This window comes from Apus apus, chromosome 13 (genome assembly GCF_020740795.1).
Source record: "Apus apus isolate bApuApu2 chromosome 13, bApuApu2.pri.cur, whole genome shotgun sequence".
NCBI classification, from domain to species: Eukaryota; Metazoa; Chordata; class Aves; order Apodiformes; family Apodidae; genus Apus; species Apus apus.
Window position 1 is genome coordinate 3239667 of NC_067294.1, and position 25820 is coordinate 3265486.

The 25820-nt window shown below is 42.9% G+C and overlaps 1 protein-coding gene and 1 long non-coding RNA gene across 6 annotated transcripts in view; one reads left to right on the forward strand and one right to left on the reverse strand.

The window, feature by feature from the left end:
• LOC127389957 (core histone macro-H2A.1) overlaps positions 1 to 11226 on the reverse strand; it is a 42952-nt gene extending 31726 nt beyond the window's left edge. For all 5 annotated transcript variants that reach the window (XM_051631035.1, XM_051631033.1, XM_051631034.1 and 2 more), the window contains exons 1-2: positions 11123 to 11226; positions 3483 to 3683 (exon numbers count right to left, since the gene is read on the reverse strand). In XM_051631035.1, coding sequence (XP_051486995.1) covers positions 3483 to 3654 — 172 coding nt within the window. In that variant the 5' untranslated portion in view covers positions 3655 to 3683; positions 11123 to 11226. The remainder of the gene's footprint in view (positions 1 to 3482; positions 3684 to 11122) is intronic.
• A 137-nt stretch (positions 11227 to 11363) lies between these two features.
• On the forward strand, positions 11364 to 25447 carry LOC127389879 (uncharacterized). Its single transcript, XR_007890731.1, has 2 exons — positions 11364 to 12019; positions 24732 to 25447. It is a non-coding gene; the product is annotated as an uncharacterized LOC127389879 (long non-coding RNA).
• Positions 25448 to 25820: the final 373 nt, after the last annotated feature.

Below are 25820 nucleotides of genomic sequence, written 5' to 3' on the forward strand. Positions count from 1 at the left end.
GGTACTTTCTGCACTTTCCCCCACAAACACACATTTGCATCCTATTCACAATGGACATTGCACTCTACTTACTCAAATGAAAAGCAGGAAAGAATAAGCAGGTGGTATGCCTAAAGAGCTAAACAGCAGCATACACTGGCTGTGCTGACAAGAATTATTTTGTAACATTACTTGTAGGCAACAAGAACCTTTAGTAAGTAAGAGAAGAACCCTTGCTGTGGAGCCTGCTTATGTATCAAGTACAATGAAATGTGAGATAAGGAAAACCATTTTATTAGCTGAAGACCAGAAGACAAATTGTACATCTAATAATGTAGGAGTTTTATTATTATTACATTTAAAGTTACTATAACAGACAACACAGGGAAGACGTAATCCAGCCAGCCCCTGTAGAAGTTGTCAGAAGTCAAGAGACTGAAAAGTAGCACAGAGGGATGTTTTTTAGTTCACAGCAACTGGAGCAGTTGGGCTAACCCTCTGTGCTAAACCAGAGCTGTTCCTGCTAGTGGAGCTGTACCCCCTATACACACACTGATACAAAAGCACAAACCCAACATAAATATACTTTGACAAAGCACTTTGTCAGGCACAGACTGAAGAAAGGCTTAAATTACAAATGGGCCCATACACTACAAGGAATTTTAGGATGTGTATTTTTACTTCCTGATGAGCAGCCACACAGAGATGGTAACACTAAGTTTACCTTCACAGTACAAAGCAGCTAAAGTTTTAACTACAGATGGATCCAGAACAGAACTCCAAGTCTGAACAGCTGGAAGCATTGTGGAAGTTCAAATCTCAAACTGAACCAAAGCAAAATCCCAGATCTAACCATATTATGGTCTAATTTCAGATTTACATCAGGGCTGAACTTCAGCAAAGGCCAGCAAAATTTAGCACCTCATCTTCTGAAGGACTGGAGTCAAAGCCATACTCTGCACACACATGAACTAGTTCAAACCTCAGTAGGTTCCTTTCTGCAAGGTCACATCTCTATCATTTCCCCTCCTAGTCTTTTCTGAAGTGCTCCTGTCCTACAACTGCTTTTGATATTTTACATTTTTCCTCTCCTTCCTGGATGCACAGGATAGCTTTTTTGATTTAGCCAGTTTATTAGCATGCCACTTCACATGGTGTCCTTCCTCTTATGTCACATTCCTACTTTTATTTTGAAATAGTTGAAATGCTTTGATTTAGTCTTAGATCATGTGCTGACATGAGCATGTTTAAAGACTCCTGGAGAGAAGTCAGGATTTCTCTGGTTTTGTGAAGCATTAACTGTCAAGAGGTAAAAAGAACACAAACCAAAAATCGCCAAGCATCCCATTTCAAGGGAGTGTTTCTGAATTACACTGAAAGAGATGAACGACCTGAAGTTCAGAAAACACACTGAGCATTAAAGGTTAAAAATTACACTGTATGGAGTGTGAAAAACTTAGTGAAAGAGAAGAAGAACCACCCCACACCAGACCACAACAGTCATTACTGACTCAGTGAGGAAAGAAGAGTATCTGTGCTTTGGAGATGCATCCAGGGATGTGAATGAAAGAAAACCCTGAGATATAGGACACTAGAACTATCTACCTAGCCTCATAGGAAGGGGGAAAAAGCCCCAAAAAGCAGCTTAAAACTATTTCAAGTGGGGAAAAATAGAAGGTGCTTTTCCCCTTAACTCTCCCTCCCCCTCCCTTTTTTCTTTTTCCTAAAGAAGTCATGTGTGCAACTTTTTTGGTGTGGTTTTTTTTTTTTTTAAATTGTTAATCTCCTCAGACAGTTTCCCAGGATGCACAGCAGTTAAAGAAACACCTTTACTTCTCCAGCCTATTCTTAGCTGCCTAAAACCATCACTGCCTCAGTAAACACTTTAAATCAAAGAGTTAACCAGTAACATGTGCTGCTCATTAGCAGTGCCTTAAGCTCACCTGTATTGTTCTGCTTCTTTAAAAAGGCAGCATTCAAAGCACCCTTCACCCTAAGAAACATTTTATTTGAGTAGTTATTGCTGCAAGCAGGAACCTAGCTGAAGGAAATGTTAATTTTTAAGGCCATCTATGAAGTTTAAAAGCATTCTTTTAAAGGAAATACCCAAATAAAGAAAACTACAAACAGGAAAAAGTGAAGGGAAAAAAAAAAAGGATATCTGATGGCTAAGAAAATTCAATACTGTAATATGAATACCTAACAGAAAGCAAGCACTCAATTATTCTTAATGTTACCAATATTCATCTTTAAGGGAGGAAGAAACTTTACAGAAAAAAAAAAATCAAGCTATTTCTGTTCTTCAATGTCAGTATCCATTTTATAAGGTGCATCTAAAATTGTCTTAAGAGTCAGGTCACTTCTGTTTTAAATGCTCTCAGCCAAGTTAAACCACATGCTTTGCTGCTCTGTGCTTAAGTCAAGAAATGAGATCCAATTCAAGTTTTCCTTAGTCATGCTAGTAGAAACTCCCTCTAAACACTAATCCATCCAGCATTTGTACTTTAGCTAAATCCCATAGTACAGGTATACACTTGCAAATCAAGCTGGCCACAAAAAAGTGACTGAACTAGTGGTTTACTCTTACCCATTCTTTAAAATTTGTTTTATTTTAAGCAAACCAATATTGTGAAAGGCCCATATGTTTATGCTATTACAGCTGGGGTTCATTTTTCATTACAAGACTAGTTTTGTAATGTTGTTTGTGGGGTAGACTTGCAATGTTTCAAAGCCTCACTTGTGAGAGCTGCTCTGTAGAGATCTTACTTGCACGTCAAGTTGTGTGTCTTTGGGCAAAGCAATTTCTTCCTAAATGGAGGAAAAAGAATACCTTTGTCCTCCAAGAACATACTGCAAGGACGGGATCATTATTTCAGGTGTTCTCATTCTCATGTAATGAGAGGAACAGAGAGAGGACTACAAATGTAAGGCAATAAGCTATGTTGATCCAGGGCAGATGAACAGAGCATGCATTTGTACACAAACTCAACCAAACAAATTGCAAACAGCATATGTAATCTCAAAAAATAATCTTTAAATTGAACAAAAATGTTTAAACAAGGCTGTAAGCAATCTCAGCCCTGTGTAAACACTGAGAAGCTCTCCATTTAAAAGGAATGTATACACTTCACAGACAATTATAACCCAAACAAAGCCATTAAGCACAAAATTGGAGCAGGATGGGTTGTTAAGGTGAAGGCCCAGCCCATATACTCCATGTTAGTAGGAATCCCTCTGACTGCCCACACGGAATGAGAGTGTTTACAACAGGTCAGAGCAAATCCAGCACTGGAATGCACAAAAGCTGTGAGGCAGGGGTGGGTGTACCTTGGTTTTGGTTTAGATGGGAGATCAGATTAGCACTTCCTTCAGCTACAGTTCCTTTACTCCTCTATAGATCAGAAGCTCCGGGTTTTTTTGTTTGTTGTTTTTTTTTCCTGTGCAAACTCAGTTTGTATTAGTACTTTCACTTCTGCCATTTCACATTGTTAAGCAAAACCTACCAGTCAGATATTCCAGTACAGCAGCCATGTACACTGGAGCACCAACACCAATTCTGTACTTCGGGTGGCCTTTCTTAATGTAACGTAGCATCCTTCCAACAGGGAATATAACCCCAGCCTTTGCGGAGCGGGAAGTCTTGGTTGACTTCTTCTTGCCACCCCTGCTGGACATTTTGTCTGTATTGGGTCTGGACCAGCACTCTATATATTAGGAAGAAAAAAAAAAGAAAGAAGTTATCAATAAGGACTGATGCTATCGTACCACACACTAAACTTCAAGATGAATCAGTATTTTGGAGCAGGCAATGCACTAGGGTGCCCAAAACATACAGCTGCCTTTTTAATAAACAACAAGAACCTAAAATAATTTTCCACAGAATGTTTACTTGCCATTATAATCTCAGCATACTTTTATACAGTAAAGATATGACTCAGAGAAATTATTTCATTTAAACCTGCTCTGAGATTACTTTCCTGAAATTCCTAGCAGATTAAAGTAGTACCATTAATGGAGCAAAGTGTGCTAAGCATTTAATGCAAAATAGAGCTTCTGCACTGGAGCAGAGGATGCTTTCTGCAAGGAGACTGACATGGCCCTCTGCCTTCTGGGAAAAATTCTTGATTTGGCAATTGAACAACTGTGGTAGGACTGCTATGCTCATGAATAACTATGTTCCTAACTAGGACAAATGGCATCCACTACAGGTTTCATTAAGTGTATTCACCTTCCTTTAAAGAACTAGATTTTCAAGCACATGTGAATTTACAGAACAAAGACCTAAACAAACTACATCTCCTGTACACTAAATGTTCCATGTTTAGAAAGATCTGAAATGAACCCCTTGAGATGTGAGCACACCACAAACCAGCTAACTCCACATCGAAGGCTGTACCACTTCAACATGCCCTCTGGGAACCTGACAAACTTCAATCTGCCACCTCTCCTTAATGTAACAGTGGTCTGAGCACCCAGCAGATATCTGACAACTGTATCACCATTTATGTCATTGAAGAAAACTACTGCTGATACAGCTGTCAGACATCCTTTTCTCTTTGATTTCTGCTCAGGCTGTAAACAGAAGCTGACAAATCCCAAGAGGTGGAGGGTTTGCAGGCTCTCAAGGTATCTGAAGGTTTAGGCAATGCACCGGGTCTTGAACTGGACTCAGAGGAAAGGAGACAGTCCCCATCTCTCCCTCCCTTGTGTCAGAACTCTAGAGAAACCAGTGACATGCATCAGTGATACACACCTCAGTGCCTCCTACTTCTTTCCTTCCTGCATGAATCCTAATACAAATGCAAATTCCCTGGTGTGTTTGTATACTTCACAATGAAGCTTTTTTAAGTATGATTTCCCACCACACCAGTTCTCTGCTTCCCTTTTAGTTTGTCTCTTATTTATTCTGAATTCTGTCCTTTCCCTTCTGAACCTAACTGTATTTGCCGTGCATCTGAGTCCACAGCAATTGAGGTCAGAATTAGGCAAAACAGGTTCACCAACCCCACTTCTAAGTTTTGCAACTTCTGCTCTGTGCTGACATGTCCTGCAGTATTTAAAATCTCAATGAGTCACTGAGATTCAGGCTACATAACTATGAAATGAACACCACTCAGGGTAACTGAAGAAACACAAGTATCAAACATTCCCTCTCCTTTCCACTTCCACACTCCATTCATCAAAGACTCTACACTTGTGTCAAACATTAAGCAAAATAAATGCAATGAGCTGACTGCTTGTTAAAGGTAAACAAAATAATCCCATCTTAGAAGCTTAGATGAAAGTCACACTATATTTATGAATCATGTCAAAAAACAGACAGGAAGGGGGAAGCCAACAAGGGCTCCTCCTCCTTTCCTCTCCTCTTAACTCAGCTCAGTAACAACTATTATTCTGCAAAGAGGACAAAAGTCAGTTTTCTTGCCTTGAGAAACCGCCTAACTGGAGCTCACAACTGATTGCAAAACCCTTCCATTTAATTGCTTGTTGTCATCTAGTTAACTCTCTGTTAGCAGGAAGGCTGGGTGTGGCTTGGAACTGGCTATGGACTTTCTGCCAGAAATTATTGTCATCGGTCATAAACCATTTTCATCAATGCTACAGATGTTTAATCTCACGAATGTTAAAAAAATGCACTGAACCAAACACCTGGGAAAGCAGACGTGGGAAATACCCGTGCTTCTAGTTTCCTCATAAACCTTTTGTTTTGTAACTGAGAGGTGAATGATGAAACCCATTATTTTTCTACGGAAAACCCGAAAGACTTAAACAATGAACTTCAATTAATCATTCAGCTTACAAGTTTATAGGATAGCTGGAAGAGGATATGGAAATCCTTGATTCCTCATGGTAGGGCTTTTCTTGTTTTTCCTCTGGGAGAGGGTCACCCAGCCATCAGCTGCTGTAACATTTGGATCAAAGCGTTTCTCCCATTAATATTTAGGATAACCCTTGACCTATCATGACAATTAACCTGATCCTCTCATACCATACATTAAAGAGCTTTCTAGCTGTAAGCTTATTTTTGAGGAAAAACTTTGCCTGAACTAAGGAGGACCTGCATATTCAAAAAAGCGAGAACTTCTGGAACTTTCAGTATTAGAGGTAAAATTGATAAAGAAGAGTTTCAGAGCTTCCTGTTCCTACAGAATGTAGTGAATCACTGTACCTTTAGATGCTGGGGGTGAAGGGAAAGAAATTCCAATTAAGTTTCAAGTACCACTTCTAATTTTGCCCATCATTAGACTGGAAGGTGAAAAACAGCCTGACAAGGAAGATCTATTTCAGGCTCAACTCAGTATCCTTACTTTGCAGAACCTGTTTGTCCTGCCTTTGACAGGATGGCTCAACCATCTCTCCAAGTTTTTCCTCTATTTCTAGTTCTCCACAGCGAAAGTGAAGGGAAAGAGATTTCCCTTGCAACAGCACAAAAACAATTACTGAAGTTAAATGTAAAGGGCATGGCAACCGATCAAAAACCAATGAAAATCTTGTGCCTTACACATTCTCAAATGGTTTATCTCTGTAACACCAGAAACTCTGGAATGCTGCCAACATTAATGAACCAGAGCTGTTTGCTGAGTCACTGCTAGCCAGCAGATGAGGGAGGAGACCAAAGGGAACCTTATCACATGTGCCATAGTTCAGACAAGATTTGAGCAAGATAATTTTAAAAAAGAAAAAAAAAAATCACACACAAAAAAATCACAGTCAATGGACCAGTTCTTTCCTTTCTTTTCCCTCTCCTGCCTCTGCAATGGAATTACCAAGAAAATTTACCAGATAATTTTATTGTGAAATCTTTGAAGACTATTTCATTTCAGTGTGACAGTTCACAAAATTACCACTGTGATACTCAAGGGATGTCACTGAGAAGTCAATTTATCTAAGTCCACCTTTGACTTCAAATCAAATTTAATGGTACATTCTTCAGTAGCCCTGCTGTGCTTGGACACAGATCACTCTCTTTGCAGACTTCAGCACTGGATTCATACCTTTTGGAAAACCATTTGAAGACACTAGCGAGATTCTTACTGCTTTCTAACATCTCAAAATTCACATAAATGAGAATTTGATGTTATATTAACTTGGCTCACAGCTAAGACTCAAGCTAAAAGGCTCCTCTGTTGTCAGGTCTTTGCGAGCCAGAAATACAGTTTCCAAGAAACAAGATAATATTAAGGTGAAGCAATGAAATCAGCATAATTAACAGTTTTCTGTTTGAAATCAGTTATGGTAACTCTGGCTGGCCATATTTTTCTGTGTGAAGATAGATGCTCCACTAAACCACACTTTCAAGCATGACCCTCCTAAAACACACTTAGGCATCTGTATTTCTGAAAGGTTTAACATCACATACTCTGAAAGTACAGCCTGTGCAACCTGCTAAAGAGATAGCTCCTGTCCAAAGACCAGGACTGCATTAGCTCAGTCAATTTGACAATTTCATCAAACAATAGTAATAACCTTCTCCTGCTATTAATAGTTTTCAGTACTGGTTCTTAATGTCTTAACAAATTACTCTGAATGCTACTGTTGTCAGGCAGGGACTGTCTGGCCATGGGTTTATATTGGTGTCTTAAGTCACTCAGCAAACAGATGATTTCATTTAGATCTACATGATCAGTCAATGTAGTGGAATCCAGGAGATCATTACTACAACAGGATAAATACTAAGATTTAGTAATTATTTTTCTCTTCTTTCCAGTACAAATACTAAGCTGGAAAGTTCATTCTTTTTGTATCACAAGGGATTAACTGAAATGCTATTGTTCCAAAAGATTAACAATGTAAATGCTGCCAATCTCTCTTAAATCTATTTATGTAATATAATCATAGCCACTAGCTGAACTCTTTTTGAAAAGGTGCATTTGAATTTGCTTTGACAACTAACTTGCTCTGTTCTTGGCTAATCAGAAGCCAGTCTGGCATACTGATAAGGTGCACTGCTTAAGGACTCAGTATAAAATGGTCCCTAATAACGCTCCCCGAGCACAACAGTGTCTCAGCCTGTGACAGCCTGTTTCTAGGTGAGACAGTCATAAAGGAAGAGCTAATCACTCAGTTATCGTTTGATCCGATGTGATTTCAACTTTTAGCTTCAATGTTTTATGGAAGCAGTAACTCTTTGTGGTCTGAAACTGACAAAGGAGTGAAAGCAGATGTGAAACAGAACTACATTCATTTCTCATCTGGAAAGGTATCACCATACATACAACTATTTTCCCTTGGAAAACTAGTGAACATTCCTCATCTAGGAATGCCCAATAGATGTGTTTCTTCCTGAAGATTAAGAAGACTAAAATTCCCCTAGTGATAACAAAGGATGGGAAAAAGAACAACCCTTCCACAAAATCTGTGCGCAAAACAAAATACTGTTGCGCAATTGTATTCAACTGGCAAAAGTCCCTCCCTCCCACAATGGGTCTGAAACCCGAAACAAATATCCCTTAATGTGCAAACCTCCACTCTGAACAGTACTGGGAGCATGACAACAGTTTTAGCTGGGCATCCTGCCACCAATAGTCAGGAAAACGTAAATGCAATTGTCTTCACTGACCACTGCTGGGGTCAGTGAAATCAACCCCATTTCTGCAGTATAGCTGTTTATATAGTAGGCAGGAAGCATAAGACTTGATACAGGACCTTAAATCACTAGGCCATTTATGAATTCCATGCTCAGAAAAACTGTTTCAAATAACATTTTGAAAACTACTTTGACCCTTGACATTTTTGGTAGAAAGGAAACACACAATAAAGAGTTCAGGTGGATGCTTCCAAGGCAAAACGCAGATGTGGAATGAAATTTCGGCTAGATACTATGCTGCTGATGGAAGAGAGTGCAAGAACTCAACCCACTGAGAAGGCCATGAATGGCATGACTCTACCATCACCCCTCTGCAGCAAGGACCATGAGCTGAACCCTGCCCATCCTCTCCTTGGGGTGGGTCTGGGTGAGGAACTGTAACCTCTTTATACATCTATAGCCTCTCACCCTGACAACTAAGCAAGCACTGCACTCTTTTCACAAACACTGAATGTTTCTTTTCCTATGTTACCTCTAGGAAGCACTAAGCTGACTGAACCTAATGCTTGCTGGCTGTCTACTGGGTCAATATTCCCTCTCACAGGGAGGATGTCTCTGGAGACTCTTTTTTCCCCTAGTGGCATCAGTTCCAGATTCCTGCTCCTTTATCACTACTTTCTAAGCTTCCTGGGGCAGGACTACCTTTTATACAGAATGGACTACAGGCCTTGATCCTGGTTGATGAAGTGGTACAAAAATACTTCTGTTTCTTCTTTGAGAGTACAAGATTTTGATGATTCTTCAGGAATGTGCCCATATCACCTCCCTCGTATCAAGGGAGTATCTTTTACAGCAGCTCATTGCTATGTACTGAATTTCACCCACAGAATCAGGCAACTCCTAAGGACAAATTCAAACATGCTGATTTCCTCTAAGAGTAAGAGTTTGCAGTGGTGGGTTTTTCCTTTTGCTAATGCTGGTCTACAAAATCAGCAGAATTAAAGCATTCTTCCTATATGACTGTCATTAGGCCAAAGTCTAATCTTACTACTAATTCTTAGATCAGTTATGGCTTAATCTACAATGTCAACATTTGGCTTCACTGGCCATCAGCAGAGTATGCCTTACACACAACAAAACAAAGTGACTCTTTAGGAACCCAGAAGGCCTAGAAGACTTCAGTGTGAAAGGTTATGATACAAAACACAGCAATATAACCTGCAACAACTACTAAGTAAACAACAATGTAATTCCTTTCTTTCAGAACACTTAAAAAACCCACAACCTGCACAACACACTGGGGAGTTTTCTAGGGACCACTTTATACAAAATTACTCATACTCATTTGAGCTAAAATACCTTTTTCCAAGCAACTGTAATTGTCTTTTTCCCACTTAAATCTTTTAACTCTTGGTCGTGCCTGAGAGCCTAGGTTCTGCTTTTATTAATTGCTCTCTTGCTCTTTAGGCAATTTTTTTCTTCTTCTCTTAGTAATGGGGGAGGCAGTGGATCTGCAAAGTTCCCTACAGACCTGTTGCTAAGTGACAGCCACACACAGTCCTAGGGAAAAAAATGGTCGCTCATTTGTATGGTCAAGAAATAAACAACACGCCTCATCCAAGTGTATTCCAACAACGGGTCTCCTTCCACCAACAGAAACGAAGCAGCCTCAGTTACACACCAGCCTTCTCGCACGGGAGCTGGTTCCCAGTGCCGGCTTCTGATACAAATTCTGCAACTTTTAAAGCTTACAGAGGAAACAAAAGGATTACAGGAAGATGCAAGTTACAGAAACACCTTGTTCCCCTTGCTTTTCTCCTACAGGCACAAACACGGCAGCCTTGGCTCTGAACCCGGGTGCTCCCGGGACACACCTGGTGGGAGCTCAGGCGCCCGGGGCCACCCGAGCCCCGCAGCCCCCGCAGCCCCCCGGGAACACGCACAGCACAGACAGCCCGGCTCGCTCAGCCCGGCAGGCAGACATATTGCAGCCTCTACCAGAAGTGACAGCTCTAAAAGAATAAAAGGCCCCGTTTCTAGCTGAACATTTCACCCCTCTCGGAAACCTTTGCTTGCAGTTTTGAAAAAATGTCATTTGCTTTTTTTCCCCCCCTTTCTTTCTTTTTAATCACGCGGCTCACACGGAGCAGGTAACTTTCCTGCCGCGGTTTCTCCACCCCGAAGCGAAGCACCCGAGAGCACGTCCCGCTGCGCTCCCCGGCGCTTTTCGCAGTCTCTCTGGATTATCCTCTCCTGCCCGGTGACCCGAGCTGGGAGCCGCTGCGTGCGTGTGACCGCGGAGAGACGAGAGGGGCCGCGGCTCGAGCCCCCCGGCCGCTCCGCGGGAGCTCCGCGCAGGGAAGGGCCCGCGGGACCCCCGCCCCGCAGCCACCATTTCGCCGGGGGCGAGGCTCCCCCGCCTGTCCCCGAGGCACAAGGCGCAGCCCCCGCCGCCAGCCGCACGCAGCCCGCTCCCCCTCCCCAGCTTTCCGCAGGGAAGGGCCGAGAGGAGCCGGCCAGGACCCACCTCCCGCACAGCCCACCCTGCCCGCCTGGGGCCCCCCAAACACTGCCGCCCCGCCGCGGCAGAACCCCTCCAGGGCGGCAGTGACTTACGGCGCGGCCTCCGGCGGCACTATGTCTGTCTGTCTGTCTGTCTCTCTGCCTGCCGGCGGCGCGACTCCGCTCCCGGCTCCGCTCCCGGCCCCGGCCCCGCTCCCGGCTCCCGGCTCCCGCCGCCTCCGCTCCGCCCGCGGGGCCACCGGGCACGGCTGCACGGGCTGCCGACCAGCTCCCACAATGCCCCGCGCGCCGGCGCGTCACATCCCCCCGGGCGGGCCCCGCCCCGCGCGGCGGCCGTTGGCGGGGGGGGGCGCCTCGCGCGCCGCTCGCGCTCCCTCAGGGACAGCCCGGCCCGGCCCGGCCCGGCCCCGCTGCCTCCCTGGGCGCCCCGGGGCCTGCTCCGCTCCCCTCCCGCCCCGCCAGCCCCAGCACGGGCTCCCGCCTTGCCCCCGCGGCGGCTGGCTGCCGTGCCCGGCCTGGCTGCTGAGCCCTGCGCGCCTCCGCAGCTGCTGGCGGCCCCCGCTCCCAGCCGGGCCGTTGTGCAGAGGCGCGATCGCTCGGTCCGCGGCGGCGAGGCAGGGAGGACAAAGCCGGGGGTTAACGCCGCGTCTCCCCTGAAATGAGGTTTCGCTGTTGGGGAGGGAAGAGGATGAACAACAGGGTCGTTGCTGCTGCTGTGAGGCGTAAAACGCTCTTTCTGCTCTCGTGCGGGACAAAACCGGCTTGCTGCCATTTTAGAAAGGCCCCAGATGGAGCTTTTGGAGGAGTTTCTGCATGGGAGATGCGAAACGTCCTTGAGTGCACCTTGCCGGGTTGGGAGAGCTCGGTTGCTGCTGCGGGCTGTCGGCATGGGCAGCCGACAAGCGGAGGATGCACCTCCTCCTCCTCCTCCTCCTCCTCCTCTCCATTGCCTTGCCTGCCGGCTGCCTGCGGAACAGGGCAGCTGCCACGGTGAGTCCTGGCTGTAGGACACACGAGTTGTAAGAGATTGCCTCTGCATTTACAGCAGTGGGACTGGAGGCAGCGGGATTTGTTAATGTCACGGAGCTAACATTTTGTTGATGTTGCTGACGTTCCCAGACCCTTCTACTGCTCCCAACTGAACAGAACATCCCCTTCTGTGCCCAGAGCGGGATGCAAGCCCATAGCCTCTTCCCCACTGTTCCTTGCTGTTCTTTCATGGCTAGAGCTCTGACAGGAGACCTTGACAGAGGGGTGTAATATCATTGCAACTACCAACAGCTGGTAGAAGCAAGGGGTTTCTCTCCCCTGCTCTTCTCATCAACCACCCTGAGCTCCAGCACTCTTTATTTTGCTCACTATCAGCACATATTCACAGTACCTTAGTCATACAAAAGAGAAAGCGGGAAGGGACAAAATGGTTTAAAGGAAGAATGAAAAGCAGGGAACTGGGGATAGCCTGTATAAAACTTGAGGCTGATCTCAGGAACATCCCTTCAAAAAGTGTCCCTGAAATAAGGGGTGCACACAAGGCTTTGTGCGATGCACGTGGCCTACAAAAGCCGGCCAAGCTCAGGTGTTTCGGTTGTGGTGTTGTCAGCCATATAAACGGCCAGGTCTGATCTGCTTTTTAGCACAGGTAAACTGCGTCTCCCGAGACATCTCTCATTACATTTCTGTGCAGCACATGGTCAAATGCAACCTTGGCTGGCTCTGTCTCCCCACACCCACCCCCAGCTAATTGTAACCTGAATGCTGCTCAAACACAAAGTTTTGCCTAACAAAGACTCCCTACTAAGCAAAGTGCCCTGAAGTGCCCTGATTGTCCTTAACCGAAGGATATGGATACAGTACTTGCTCAGCCATCTGCCATGGCTCAGTCTTACACAGCTGAGGACATGCTCTTCTTTCCCTGTGTTCCCATCCACACACACCATCTCCCTCCCACCTCCTCCTCCTCCATGTTCACAGCACAGTGGAGCTCCAACTCCTCTTGCTTTTTCCTCGCTGCTGATGCTACCCACACAGTAACCCTTCCCTGTGCTGAGCACCAAACAGAACTGGTCCTCTGCTGCTTGGCTCTTCCCACTTTGTTTTGCTGTCACCCACACAAGTTTAAGTTTAAAAAAACCCAAAAATCTCTGTTGACATGATGAGCTGCAAAGGCCCATGAGAATTTAAAGAAACCACAACCTTGTGGTTGGATCTAGATGATCTTGAAGGTCCCTCCCAACCCAAACCATTCTGTGATTCTGTGGTTGTCTAATGGGGTTGATAAAAGGCTACAAAGTGAAAGGAGCTGACCTGCAAGGGCAGAGATAAGGAGTTATCCGGGAAAGCAGTGAAAGTGGCTTTCTCTGTTCTTCTGCTATTAGTGTTCATTTTGTCTGTTTTTTAAGGGGAGTCTCTGGATTTTGGGCTCTTGAAGAAAGCCTTTAATACACAATTGGTGAAAATTTCGGGAGTGAGAGTTGCCTGACTTTGCAGAGTGCACAATTTGTCCTAGCAATAGGATACTAGCCTGGAGATTGCTGTTGATGATTTTAATGTTAACACCAACTGGCTCCCTTCCCACCAAAGCACAGATTTATCATACTGAGCATCCACTGGGTCTCCAAAGAGTGTCCATTGTGAAAACATGCAGTGTGTTATGAATGTCTAGAAGGGAGCGTTGCTACAAATGTCTGTGAAACTGCACTACATAAATTACCTCACTAACACAAACCTTGGCTTAGATTTTATTCCCTTTGCCAGTTTAGTGATGTATTTATTTATATATAGAATGATAAAAAGCACCCTTCCAGAGCTCCACTGTCTTTATGGTTAATATAAACAGTTCATATTCTTACATTCTTATGTTCTTACTTCATCTTGACACCCTGACTCTGTAATCAATTTCAGAAACCACAACAGACGATTTGCGGAAGATAGTTCTGAGTGATTGGGAATTTAAACACCTAACTTGTTTATGCAGCATAGGTGGCAGAGAGTGAAATATTACTTGGGAGGGGGGAGAGCAGTGTGGGAAGGGTTGTGGCTAATGATAATCCTCTTAAACTTAGATAAGCGTTTTCACTTTCAGATAGCTATCTTAATTCTGAATGCGTCATCTCATCTGTCACTGGTGTTTATTTCTCATCCAGTGTTTATTAGATTGGATATTCAGGATACTTCAGTTTGCTGAACTCTCTCTTCAGGATGTGATGTGCCCAGCCAGCAAGTCCCTGCTGTTTTCCTTCTGTCTTCCCATGGTCAAAAGAAAGTACAGATTCCTCAAACATTACCTACTTCTCTGAAGGGGCTGTCTGAACCTCCTTCAGCTCCTTAGTCTCCTCTCATTTCACAGACTAATCCATTGATTCCTCACAGCCAGATGACAATCACATTTATGCACCTGGAGTGTGTGTAATGCTGTCAACGCTCTTGCATTGTGTCATACGGGCACAGTGACCTCCTACCAAATCTGCTCAGTGCTCATCATGCTCCTAGGGTGACCCACAGATCCAGGATCTGTCCCAGCTGAGCATTAACTGTGATTTCCAGAGGACTGACACTGGTCTTCCTGCAACAGGCTGTAATCCACCCTGGTTGTTTTCTCACTGCAGGTACTTGAATGTGCGTGGGACAGGTTTGCTTCTCTTTCACTTTGCTCTGCTTTCCAGCCATCATACACATCTGCAGCTTCCCCCTTACTCAAAATTAGCCAGTCAAGATCAGGAGTTTCTGCAAGTGAAATAGACCACAATCTGATGCTGGAACCACAGTGTGTTTTGTGCAGGATCAGAGTAATTGACATTGATGATCCATTTCATCTTCATTATCTAAACAAACACAGAACTGCAGTTCAGTTTCCAGCACATTTCAAAAACTAACAGCTGACTTCGATGAAATGAGCTGCTGTTTCTCACTCAGCCTTTGTGTACCACAGGTGAATAGAATTAATTCCATTTTCAGATGGTCACTCTGCTTTGACATCCAAGTCATGACAATTGTGAGAATATTCCCCTTCTTTTGAACGTGGAAAACAACTCTTTGTTCTTGCCTTGACATTCTCAAGGCACTGACTCTACGTTATTGCCAGGCACATTGTTCTATAGCAGAGATGCCAACTGGTGGTAGTATGTTATGGGGAGATTAATACTTTCAGGGCACAAGAAGTGAATGTCTGGGATTCATTTCCTAGACTGTCAGATAGAGATAAGTTGGTACAGATGATTCACTTCTTTTGTTCCAAATTTTTGTAGACAGACTACCATGTATTTTATTTTTTTCCAAAAATGAAATTTGTGCCAAGCAGCATTTACAAATATCTATGCCATTTTGCTAATTCCTTTTTTTATAGAAAAATATCAACTATGGACATTTTAATCAATGTTTATAACCCCCATAAAAAAACCTCTTAATAACATTGAAAATGGTTTAAAGAAAATGTCACTTTTGTTTAAAAGGAAGGCAAACTTTTTCCATTTTTAAGCTGGAAAATGAGAGCCATGATAGTAATTGCACTTTTTAACCTAGGTTGTGAAGTCATTTGTACAACTAATGGAGGCTGTGACTAAAAAAATGCCCCAAATCTGTAAAATCCTAATTAATTTGTTCATTACAGATAATATTAACCTCTGATACAACACGTGTGAAGTTGAGCTTCTTCCAAATAAAAGCTAAATGCAGGTTTGCGTTATAAAGACATGTAGCCCAACAGCAGTAGTTGCTGGTTTCCCAGCAATCTAGGAGATGTGTGCTCTAAAATAAGACTGAAGCACCCTGGGGCACACAGAGGACAGGCACCCTTGTCTGCCTCTCGTGTCCTCAACCTTCTGCTTGGGGCATAACCTGGTTCCAGGCTGGGCATTAAGTAAAGCAGTTCATTCTCTTCTGGTACTCGAAATGGCCTCTTACATGACTGCTTTGTTAATGTCAAGTGGCTGGGGAAAGTTCTGGGATATTGTGCAAAGAAAGTATTAAATCTAAGAGTTATGATGTATGTTATTAAGTCAGAGTATTCAAAATTACATCCCATGATAATGTACTCAATGGTTCCTGGTAGCTGGTGAAAAGCTTGGTGGATAGGCATGTAATAATAACTCATATTTCTTATTTTTAGCTATTAAGTCCCATTGCTTCCCCAACATTAATTTTCCACGTAAGCAAGAGCTATAGTTGCCACGGGGATTTTATATAATTGCAGATGGTAGGAGACATAGTTGGTAATTGCAGAAATGCAGAGGGAGAGGTCCAGGAGATCATCTTCTATTAAGATGTGGCTGTTGCTATGGAATGTTTTATTAACTGCTGTTCTGCATGAGACTGTTGTGATATATCATTTCAAATAAGAGGTTATTTTTAAAATGGACCCATTTCTGTGCCTGCCAAAGCAAAATCAGATCACCTCTCTGAGGAATAGTAATTTAAAAAGCTCCTGTGCTGGACAACAGACATTATATAGAATATAGTTCATGAAGGAGTCAAGAGAATTAGAGTCAATCATAACAGAGGCAGCAAAGAAATCTGGAGCTTCCATATCCATCTCTTGAGGCAATCCCAGTTCTTTAAATTAAACAAAACTTCTCTTGCAGATACAAAGATTCCCCCCCTGTCATAGCAAAAGATTACTAGAGGCTAATGTCCTCACTTGAAAGTGGATGTAATAGATTAATTCATATCAGAGAGACCATAGTCTCTTGTATTTATTTTGAAGTATATTCTCTGCTCAGAGAGTGGAGCACAGAAGGAAGAACTGATGGTGCTAGGTGCTTGTTTGTGATGGACACAGAGATATGAACTGTGTCTGCATGTTCGTGTCAAATGTAGTGCCCAGGTGTCATGGTCACACCAGGCTCTGCTGAAGGACCCAAATGGTCAGTAGCTCTGGGAAGTGAATAGCTGTTTCACTTCATAAGAAGTTAAAAATCCGTCTCTGTCACTCCTTGGGAGATGTTGTAAGGATAGGTTAAGCAAGCAGTAATGAACTGTAAATTTAGTAATGGTATCTCCACAAGATTTGCCAAGTCACTGCTGTCACTCTGCAGCAGCTACACTCCCTGTGGAGCAGAAATGTGAAGTGAAGCTACCTGCCAGGACAGAGGCAAAAAACGTAGCTCTGTTCTAGTTGTGAACGACAAGTTCTAGTGATTGCTTTGCTCATCTTAAAAATCTGCGTGTAGAAAAGTGTCTGTATGATAACTGGAGCACATCAAGCTTTTCACATGGCATGGACAGATGAAAACTTGACAATAAGGAGGAAGCAAAGCAATATCCCCCCCTGCGGGAGTCACCTGGATTGCAGCTGGAGCCTCTGGCAGTGCTGTCTGCCCAGCGGGCCAAGCCTCCTGGGTGGCTCCTGCTGATTCCAGACAGGCTCTGTGTGCTGACAGTGAGCAGATGCTGAGGGGAGGAACCAAAACTCATTATTTTTAACTAAAGTTCTGGTTTCCTGACAACTACCCAGAATTTCTGCTTTTTACACGTTAATCAGGAACCCAGTAATTATTGCTGGGTTTTGCTTCCCTCCCCCCCAGCAGGCTTTGCAATATGATTGTGTCTGTGTGTGCTGCTTTTGGTGAGGTAGTAGTTGGTGTAATTAACTGTGTATCACCAAGTGGACAGGTCTGTCCTTCTGCGCTCTTACAGTCCAACCCTTCTGCACATAGTCCCTGAAAGAAGGAACCACATTGTTTTTGCAGTTACAGAAGGAAGAAAATGAACCCAAACAAAACTCTAGGGACTTTTATCTGCCATCTTCAAATTATGTCAGTGGGCTTAATGAGAATAAGCAGGTGCCTGTAACATAAATATTTGTATTTATGGTGATTTTATCATTCATTGCTTTATTTACAAAAGCCCTACAATTTCTTTTGGGATATGTTATTCCTTTCTACTTGCTTCTAGCTAATTCATCTAATGACATTTTTGTCCATAAAAAGTGGCTTATGGAAAGCACTGAGAGTGAATATCAATGACAAATATGCCAGGATATTTGTTTGAAAGTGCTTGGAGGGTCATTCTGAAGCTTGTGGATCAACCAGGGAAGCAGAGTTAGTCTCAAGTGTCAGTTGACCTGTCCCACCAATCGAACTATGGAAAGCAAAGCATTCTCTGGGTAATAGTTGTGAATACTTTCCAAACAATTCATACAATAGAAACACAATCACATAAAATGTTTATTGGATAATGAATGAATACAAAATCTGAATATCAAACAAAATGAAAATCTAAATCTTTCTATGTACTATTTTGAGAGGAAAATAGGTTGTATTTGGTGACTTCCTGATTATTGTGAACGACCCCTATGGCTTGGGAATATGGCTCTTAAATTAATTTTTTATTTCCCTGCATGCTGTGCACTGAATTCTCAGAGGTTTCTCTCTCATTAGTATCATAACATTTTTCTAAGGTCTGGCCAGTTTTGAGAAAATTGTGTAGTTTTAAGCTAAATTACCCTTATCACACATGGAAGCATTTACTAGTGCACGGCATTTCTTCTGAATGCACCTCAACTGCTCCGTGGGGTGGGTTTTTTTGCACTGAAGTTGCTTTTTAGGTACTAAAAACAAGAAGAGAAACCAAAATCCTCATTTTCTTTCAGTGTATGGTGTTGTAAAAACATAGGCATGTATAATCCCAGCAGAAATAAGTGGCAACTTTCTGCACCAACTCCGTTCCCCTCATTATCAGATGAATGCATTGTGTTCTGCATCTGGATGTGCAATTAGGGAAATCCACTCTTATACAATTACTTGAAATATACCTCTGGAAGCTGAATTTGGGGAGAAAAGCAACATTTGGTCACTCAAACTATTATTTCAATCCATTTATTTATTTATTTATTTTTACTGAGAGGACATGTATCGCTTCTGCTTAGAACAGTTGGTGTTTCAGACTACCTCTGGGCTATTGTGGCTCAAACCAGGACAGTTTTCAAATGTGATTAGTGATTTTGCAAGTCAGACTTTTTAGACTTGTTTCTACTAAACAGAGCTATAGAGATCATGAATCACTTTAGAATGTCTTGCCTAATATTTTTCTTAATGGGGTGTGTCAGGAGATCTTTCTTCAGCCCCGTTCCACTGAAAGGGGAGCATCTTTAAGCACCTTCACCGTGTGCATGTTCAGACATGATGCCATGAAGGAGCTCAGCCAGCAGGTGGAGTTTAAATTGCATTTAAAAAGCAACGCTTTAGACTCTCAATAAGGTTTAGCTGGTACTGAGCTGCTGGAAATGCTTCTTTCTGTCAGTTCTGGAAGCGCGTTGGGTCGTTAGAGCTTTCACCGACTGTCAGACCATCGACATGCGGGCCACGTCCCTTGTGCACATACTGTTTATTAACTTGTTCACATTGACTTTGGAGTAATGTGGAGAAGTGCTAAATAATTGTCACTGTGTAAATTAATTTTAAAAAGGTCAGCTCTCAATTTTATATATACCTGAACAGACAGTAAGGAAGAAGAAGCATGTAGAGGAACTGAATTCCCAGTTTAAGCTTATTTATTTATTTATTTATTTTGCCTTGATGGCAGAAAATAGGATTAGGATAGGATTAAGGTAGTATTTGATGGCAGTGTTTCACTAGGAGCTGAACTGAGCACTGGAAGAGATGAGAGGGTCAAGAAATATCTGACAAAAATCATAATGCTGCCATGGTAGCAATGGGAGGTAGATGAAAGAAGGGTTTATTACATCTGTCACTGAGCTTTATGGTAAACCTAGTGTTGAACAACAGCCAAAGCAGGAGGAACTGGAGCTGGCCCACCCTTCTGAGCAGGATATGGCTATGGCTGGCATGTGCCTGGGAATAGAGCCAGACTCCAAGGCTTATACCTCCATCTCAGAGATGAACTGTGTGGTCTGGCACCACTTTATCTTTCACTGTGAGTTCTAGCTTAAGGTCAAAGACAAGACCTGATTTATAAATGCTGATTTATAAGTGATAAGCTACTCTGTTCTAGAGGCAGTTTCTGCTGTTATCCAGAAATCAGTGTAAGGAGTGTGTAAGGCTGCAAAGAAAAACAATGATGGGATTTGCTCTGGCTAATAGAGATGTGAGCAGTGCTGGCATCCAGGGAAGTCCTTATGTCACAGTTTTCAGGGAAAAAAAAAAATTGGAAAAATAAAGCATTACACCACGGTGTGGTGATTTGAAGGGCAAAATTTTGCACCTTCCTTACAGGAATGGCTTGCAGAACCTCATGGAGATGCAGTCTGTAAAATCTAAAGTCATACTGGACACAGAAAAACAGGCAGGAACATGCAAAGAGCAGAGGGAAAGGGAACCAGACGGGCAGATCAGGGCCTGCCAGGTTACCCTGACTTCCTCCAAGCTATGCAGGAGAAGAAAGGGAGTTGGCAGCCACTAAAAGCACATGATGACACAACCCGATGGCTGCAGAGACAATGAGAATTATAGTCAAAACAGTGGAGAAAAATACAGGCTACAGAAAAATGACTGCTTTTTAATCTAAACCAGGTCTGTTCCTGAACTGGTGACACTAAACTTGCGACAAAGGACTGAAAGGAGAACTGCAAAGCACCACTAAAAGTATGTTCACAGCAGATGATGCAGGCTGCAGGAAAACTGCTGGAAAATGCCCAGGAGTTTGGAGGAACTGCAGTGTCTTTCAGGTCCTTGCATCTGAAAGCACTCTCGTGTCCTCAAGTCAGTCAGGCACCTGCTCAGCAGAATGGCTGAGAAGAGAGAAGGAATAACAGGAGCCATAAAGCCAGCAGCTCAGCACCCATAGGGGACAGAGCAGCCAGGGAGCAGATGGACAAGCTTCACTAGACCCAAGTAACATTTTTTAAAGCCCCAGCAAGGATTTACTACCAAATTCCCCTAATTCAGTGCAAGGAGAATTTTCTCCATACTAAGCACCAAAAAAAGGAAAGTTAGCAACTGATGCTGGAGAAGGAGAGCCACTGTGGCCACTGAGGCTGTCAGAAATCCTGCTGGGAAGCATTTCAGGAAGCAGGCCATCCCTGCCTGGGTGGTCGCAGACAACAAGCCCTGGTTTGTTCCTACCATCTTGCTGGCTGCAAAAACTGAGTATTTTTCTTGCCACCTTAGAAAACCTCAGTAATCTGAAGGGCTGGATGATGTGCTCTCTGCCATAGCAGAAGATCGGCTTTGCTGATCTAAGGATCTGCTCCAGTCCCAGGTCTGGTGCTTCAGTTTCACATCCATCACTCTCTCATAGCTTGCCAGGAGGCAATGCTGAATCAGCAGCTCACTGCACCAAGGCTTCTTAAAAAAAGCTACAAAAAGCAAAGAAAATAATAAATGGTGTTCCACTCTGGAAATGATATGCTATAAAATGCCTTTCCAGCTTCCTGCTGCAATGCTTCATGCCTGAAGTCAGCATCCTTGTGTACTTTGATGCTTTCAGTATTGACATTATTATACCTGCCAGGATGGAAAGGAGTTGCAGACTCAAAGGATGAGAAATGTGCAAAGGATGAAGGCTGCAACCACTGGCAAGCTATAACCCTCCCTAAACTGTAAATGGGAAATTCTGCCAAGATCAGGCTATTATTTTTTTTTAATTAAATACATTTTTCTCATATTATTTTTTTCAGGTTCTAAACAAAATCTAGCTGCCAATGTCTGGGGTATGAGGTCAATGGGTTGCACCTGAAATCAGGTGGGATCCCCAGTAATGCTGTGCTTGGATTCCCACATAGTAACTGCATTATTTCCAGCACACTGATTTTTATTTCAGACATCAAAAGAAATGAATAGGCATTAAAAAAAAGAGAAGAAGGAAGGAATTCAAAATCAAGGATGATGATTTGCCATATAATATAAAGAAGGGATAGTGAAATAACATGATTTTACCTTTAGAGTTGCATCTGAACCTCTGTCAATCAATTCTGCCATAAACTCCAGTTTTTCTTGGGTTTGCTGTATATTCTGTGCATTCCAGCCACTGGGAGAGAATTTATGATTAGAGTATTGCAAAACTAGCTCTATTGTCAAGTTTTCCAGTGAAGGTCAAACTAAGTTTGGGGATTTTACATTTGCCAGGGGAGAGGAATGTTTGGACAGTCACCTGGTAGGGCTGAAACACCACGGCCTGTCTGTGCGCCATTGCACCCAGAGACTTCTCAAATAAACCAGTGGTATTTTAGAAAAGGGCTAAAGAAATGGCAGATTGCAGTGAGGCTGGGGAGAGCAAGCCTTCACTTCATTAGTCACTAAATTGCAGCAGATGGTTTAGAAATTACTTCATCAGCAGTGAGTTTGTGTTTTCTGCAGAGATCCATGCCATCAATCCAAAGACAAAGGCAGACAGTGGGTGCTTTATTATAATCATGTCTTTGCTGACTTCTACCAGTCAGAGGGAATGAGCAGGAAGGAATGTAAGATGGGGAACTGGCCATGGAAGAGGATTATAGCAGATCAACACCGGTAGTTTCTAGGAATTTCGTGGGTTTTTTATTAATAGCTCATTGTTTCTGTGCCGAAACTCCTGCTCTGGTGCCATGTAGCTTTAAGCGTGCAGGAGACCTCTGGTACCTCATCACCAAGGGGTATTGCTTTTTTTAGGTGATTCTCCTCAGTGTTTGTTGGTGAAATGTTCACCTCTCCCCAGCAAAGATTGTGTTTGTTCCTTTCCTTGCTGTGTGCACGTGTGCCTTTCCTCTGCAGGTGGCTGTGCTGCAGGTTGCTGTGACACAAATGCAGCTCAGCTTTGCAGGGCTTCTTGCTTTAAATCCAAGAAATAGTCCAAGGGCCATGAAAAGCTGTTGTTCAAAAGGCAAGGGGAACCTTCCAGTTTTGCTGTCTGGCTGGGTTAACTCCTGAAGTTAAAATGAGGAGGTTGTGATCTTGCAATGTGCAATTGACTGTTTAGAAGAGGGGATTATGGTGTGAGAAGCCAAGGAATGTAACATTGTAGCTGTGAGAGGATACATCGGAAGAAAGTTTGCTGGTTTCATTGAATGAAGACCTGTCAAACACACATCCTGAACATGAGTAGTTTCTTGCTGTGTATTGCACGAGGTATTCATTGTTTTGCTTTATATTATTGTTGGTCAGTGCTCTGGATTGTGCAAAACATGCTGAAGTACAACTTCTCCCTGGCTCTGGGACTCCCATTATCCAGACAGCGTTAGCTGGGCTATATCTATTTCTTCGGAAGGCATCCAGGAGACATGGTACTATATTAAAACACTTAAATGTACAACCCCAGTGACCTGATTTTGCTAACAGCTATAAAAGCAGAGTTAATGTAATTAAACAAAATTTCATTGATAAAATAATATGGAAACTTGCAGGGAATGTAGCAGAATGTGAAGACGACCTCTGCACAGGGCAGTGATGTAGTGTGATTGTGTCTAGGACTTAGTCTGTCCTTTCAATAGGAAATAAATCCTCAATGGAGCTGCAGAGCTGCCAGGGAAAGGGGAATGAAGAGATCGTGGAACACTTTCCACAGGGTCTGGCAATAAATAGTAAAAGGGTTAGAGAAATTATTAATAAGTCCAATATTTTACTGCAAGTTTAAGAGTGCAGGAGGGGGAGAGTGGCATGACAGAAGGTCATGTCCCATGCACAGTCAGCATTACAGGAGTTCTCTGATTTGCTCAAGAGCTTAAACCAGTTGAGTTCTGCTCAGCTCTTTTTTTCTGCGTGAGCAACAAATCCAAAGAGGTCTTGCTGCAGGAGGTTTCCAGTTTCTTCCATTTCATAATCTGGTTGATGCCCATCTACGAAAATTATTAGTAACATGAGGTGATGCTGTCCACATCCAACTGGTGTTATCATCAAAGAGGTTCAGATGCAAGATGGAACTAGTGCCTTTGGCATCCCAGAGACACTCGTTATGGTTTTAGGCAGCTGACAGCAGGATAATGCATGTGCAGCAAAGACTTTCATATAGGTGTGTGGAAAGCACAGGGACAAAGCAATTTGTTAAAGCAGATTTAATCCAAGCCTTGTCTTTTAAAACCTCTCAGCAGCATTGTCATTAGAATGAGAGTCTAAAGCAGAGCTTTCTCTGATGCCAGGAGAGAAACCAAACTGCATTTTCCTGAGTCACCTCCTTTGTGAATCTGTGAAGACATGTTGCAATTCCACCCTTCAGGAAGCAATGATTTCAAGACACAGCCCTTTTATTTTTCCACTGTGGGTTGACAGCCTTGCCACACATTATTGTGTTCTTCCAATCTGGACTAAAGAAGACTAAAGTAAACCAAAATAAATCTGGAGAAGAAGGACATTATTTTTCCTTCTTTTTTTGGCTCATTCCTTCCTAGAGGCATTTATTGTGTTCTGTAGAAAAACCAACTTGTAGCAGAGCTAGTGTTGCTTCAACTTCAAACAATTAAAGGGCTTTTTGTGGCAAGCCTGTGCCACCCTGCCAAGCACTCGTATGCAGCAGTTGGCTGCCTCTGAATGGCATATGAGCATCAGCAGAAGAGTTACTTTATTATCTGTTTCTTCAGATCAAATTTGACCTCCCCAAGGAGACTAAAAAACTGAAACCCCCAAACATACCAAGATTTACAATAAATAATGGAAACAACTGAAAAGCAAAGCAGAACAACGTGAAGGTTTCCCTTACATGTCTGTAAATTACTGCTCCAGAATCACAGCAGCTGGCCAGGTCATGAGGTGGATCTTTGCAGTTCTGAACGCATCAAAGTCTAAAGCTGTTGTACAAATGGCAATAAAACCAACTTACTTTGGTGTGGTCTCATTTTCAGGCTGACAGCAAATGGAATAAACAGTGAAGAGTAAAGAAGTTTTAAACGGTCTTTGATTAAACTGATTCAGAAATAGAACCAAGCAACTATACTAATTGGAAATACATGGCACCAAGTCGTCTGTTGGGGTAAACTGGCACAGCTTCATCAAAATGCTGTGCTGCACCTTTTGACACCAGAAGACAGTGTGCTTATGGTATATTATCCCGGTGACATGCTGAAGGTTGCAATCCAGGCGTGTTAGAGATGTTCTCCACTTAATATAGTGCAGATTGCATCTACTCCTGTCTTCACTTCCCATGTGTGACCTACAAATGCTGCAGACTCTGTGCAGTCACATCTAGGAGTCCATCACCAGGGTGAGGAGGCACCAGCAGTGCTGTACATCACCTAGTAGGCATCAGATCTGGGAGAAGAAAATTACAACTGCGATTTTTATTATCACTTTGCCACAACCTCTTTTCCTATGATTCATATGGCCTTAAGAGATTAGTTTTCTTTACCATTTAACCTTTCTCAATATTGCTGCCTGAACCAAATTTATGTCTAGGATAAAGCTATGTCCTCTTTTTATTGAATCCAGGTACTTTTCATAATGAAACTAAGGTCATGTGATCTTTCATTATGGTACTTTGAATTCTTTATTGAAAATGTATATTATATATTTTTATGACATTAATTAAATGTCTCAAAATAAATGACGACATAAAAAATAATTAAGGTCTCTGTTTGGCTCATTATCTCTTGGGATTTGATTTATGTTCAGAGAGCTGGAAACTCATCTGACCCGGATAGATTTAGATAGCAGGGAGCACTGCCTTGTGGCAAAATTTAAAACTGAAGAGAGAGGGCTCATTTCTTGTGTATGGCACAGCAATTTTTTTTTATTTGCTTACAAGTTCCCAGGGTAAATTGCATTCTCATCTATCCAGGATGTTATTCCACCTTCATCACCAGAGAGATCTGAGTGCCTTCCAGCTAAGCATGATGTGATCCAGCTAACATCTGCCATGTTCATTCCCTCTTTCATCCTTACCCAAGCGTGTGCCTGTGTTGTTGTTGGGTTTAGATCTCCACGCTGCCATGTGG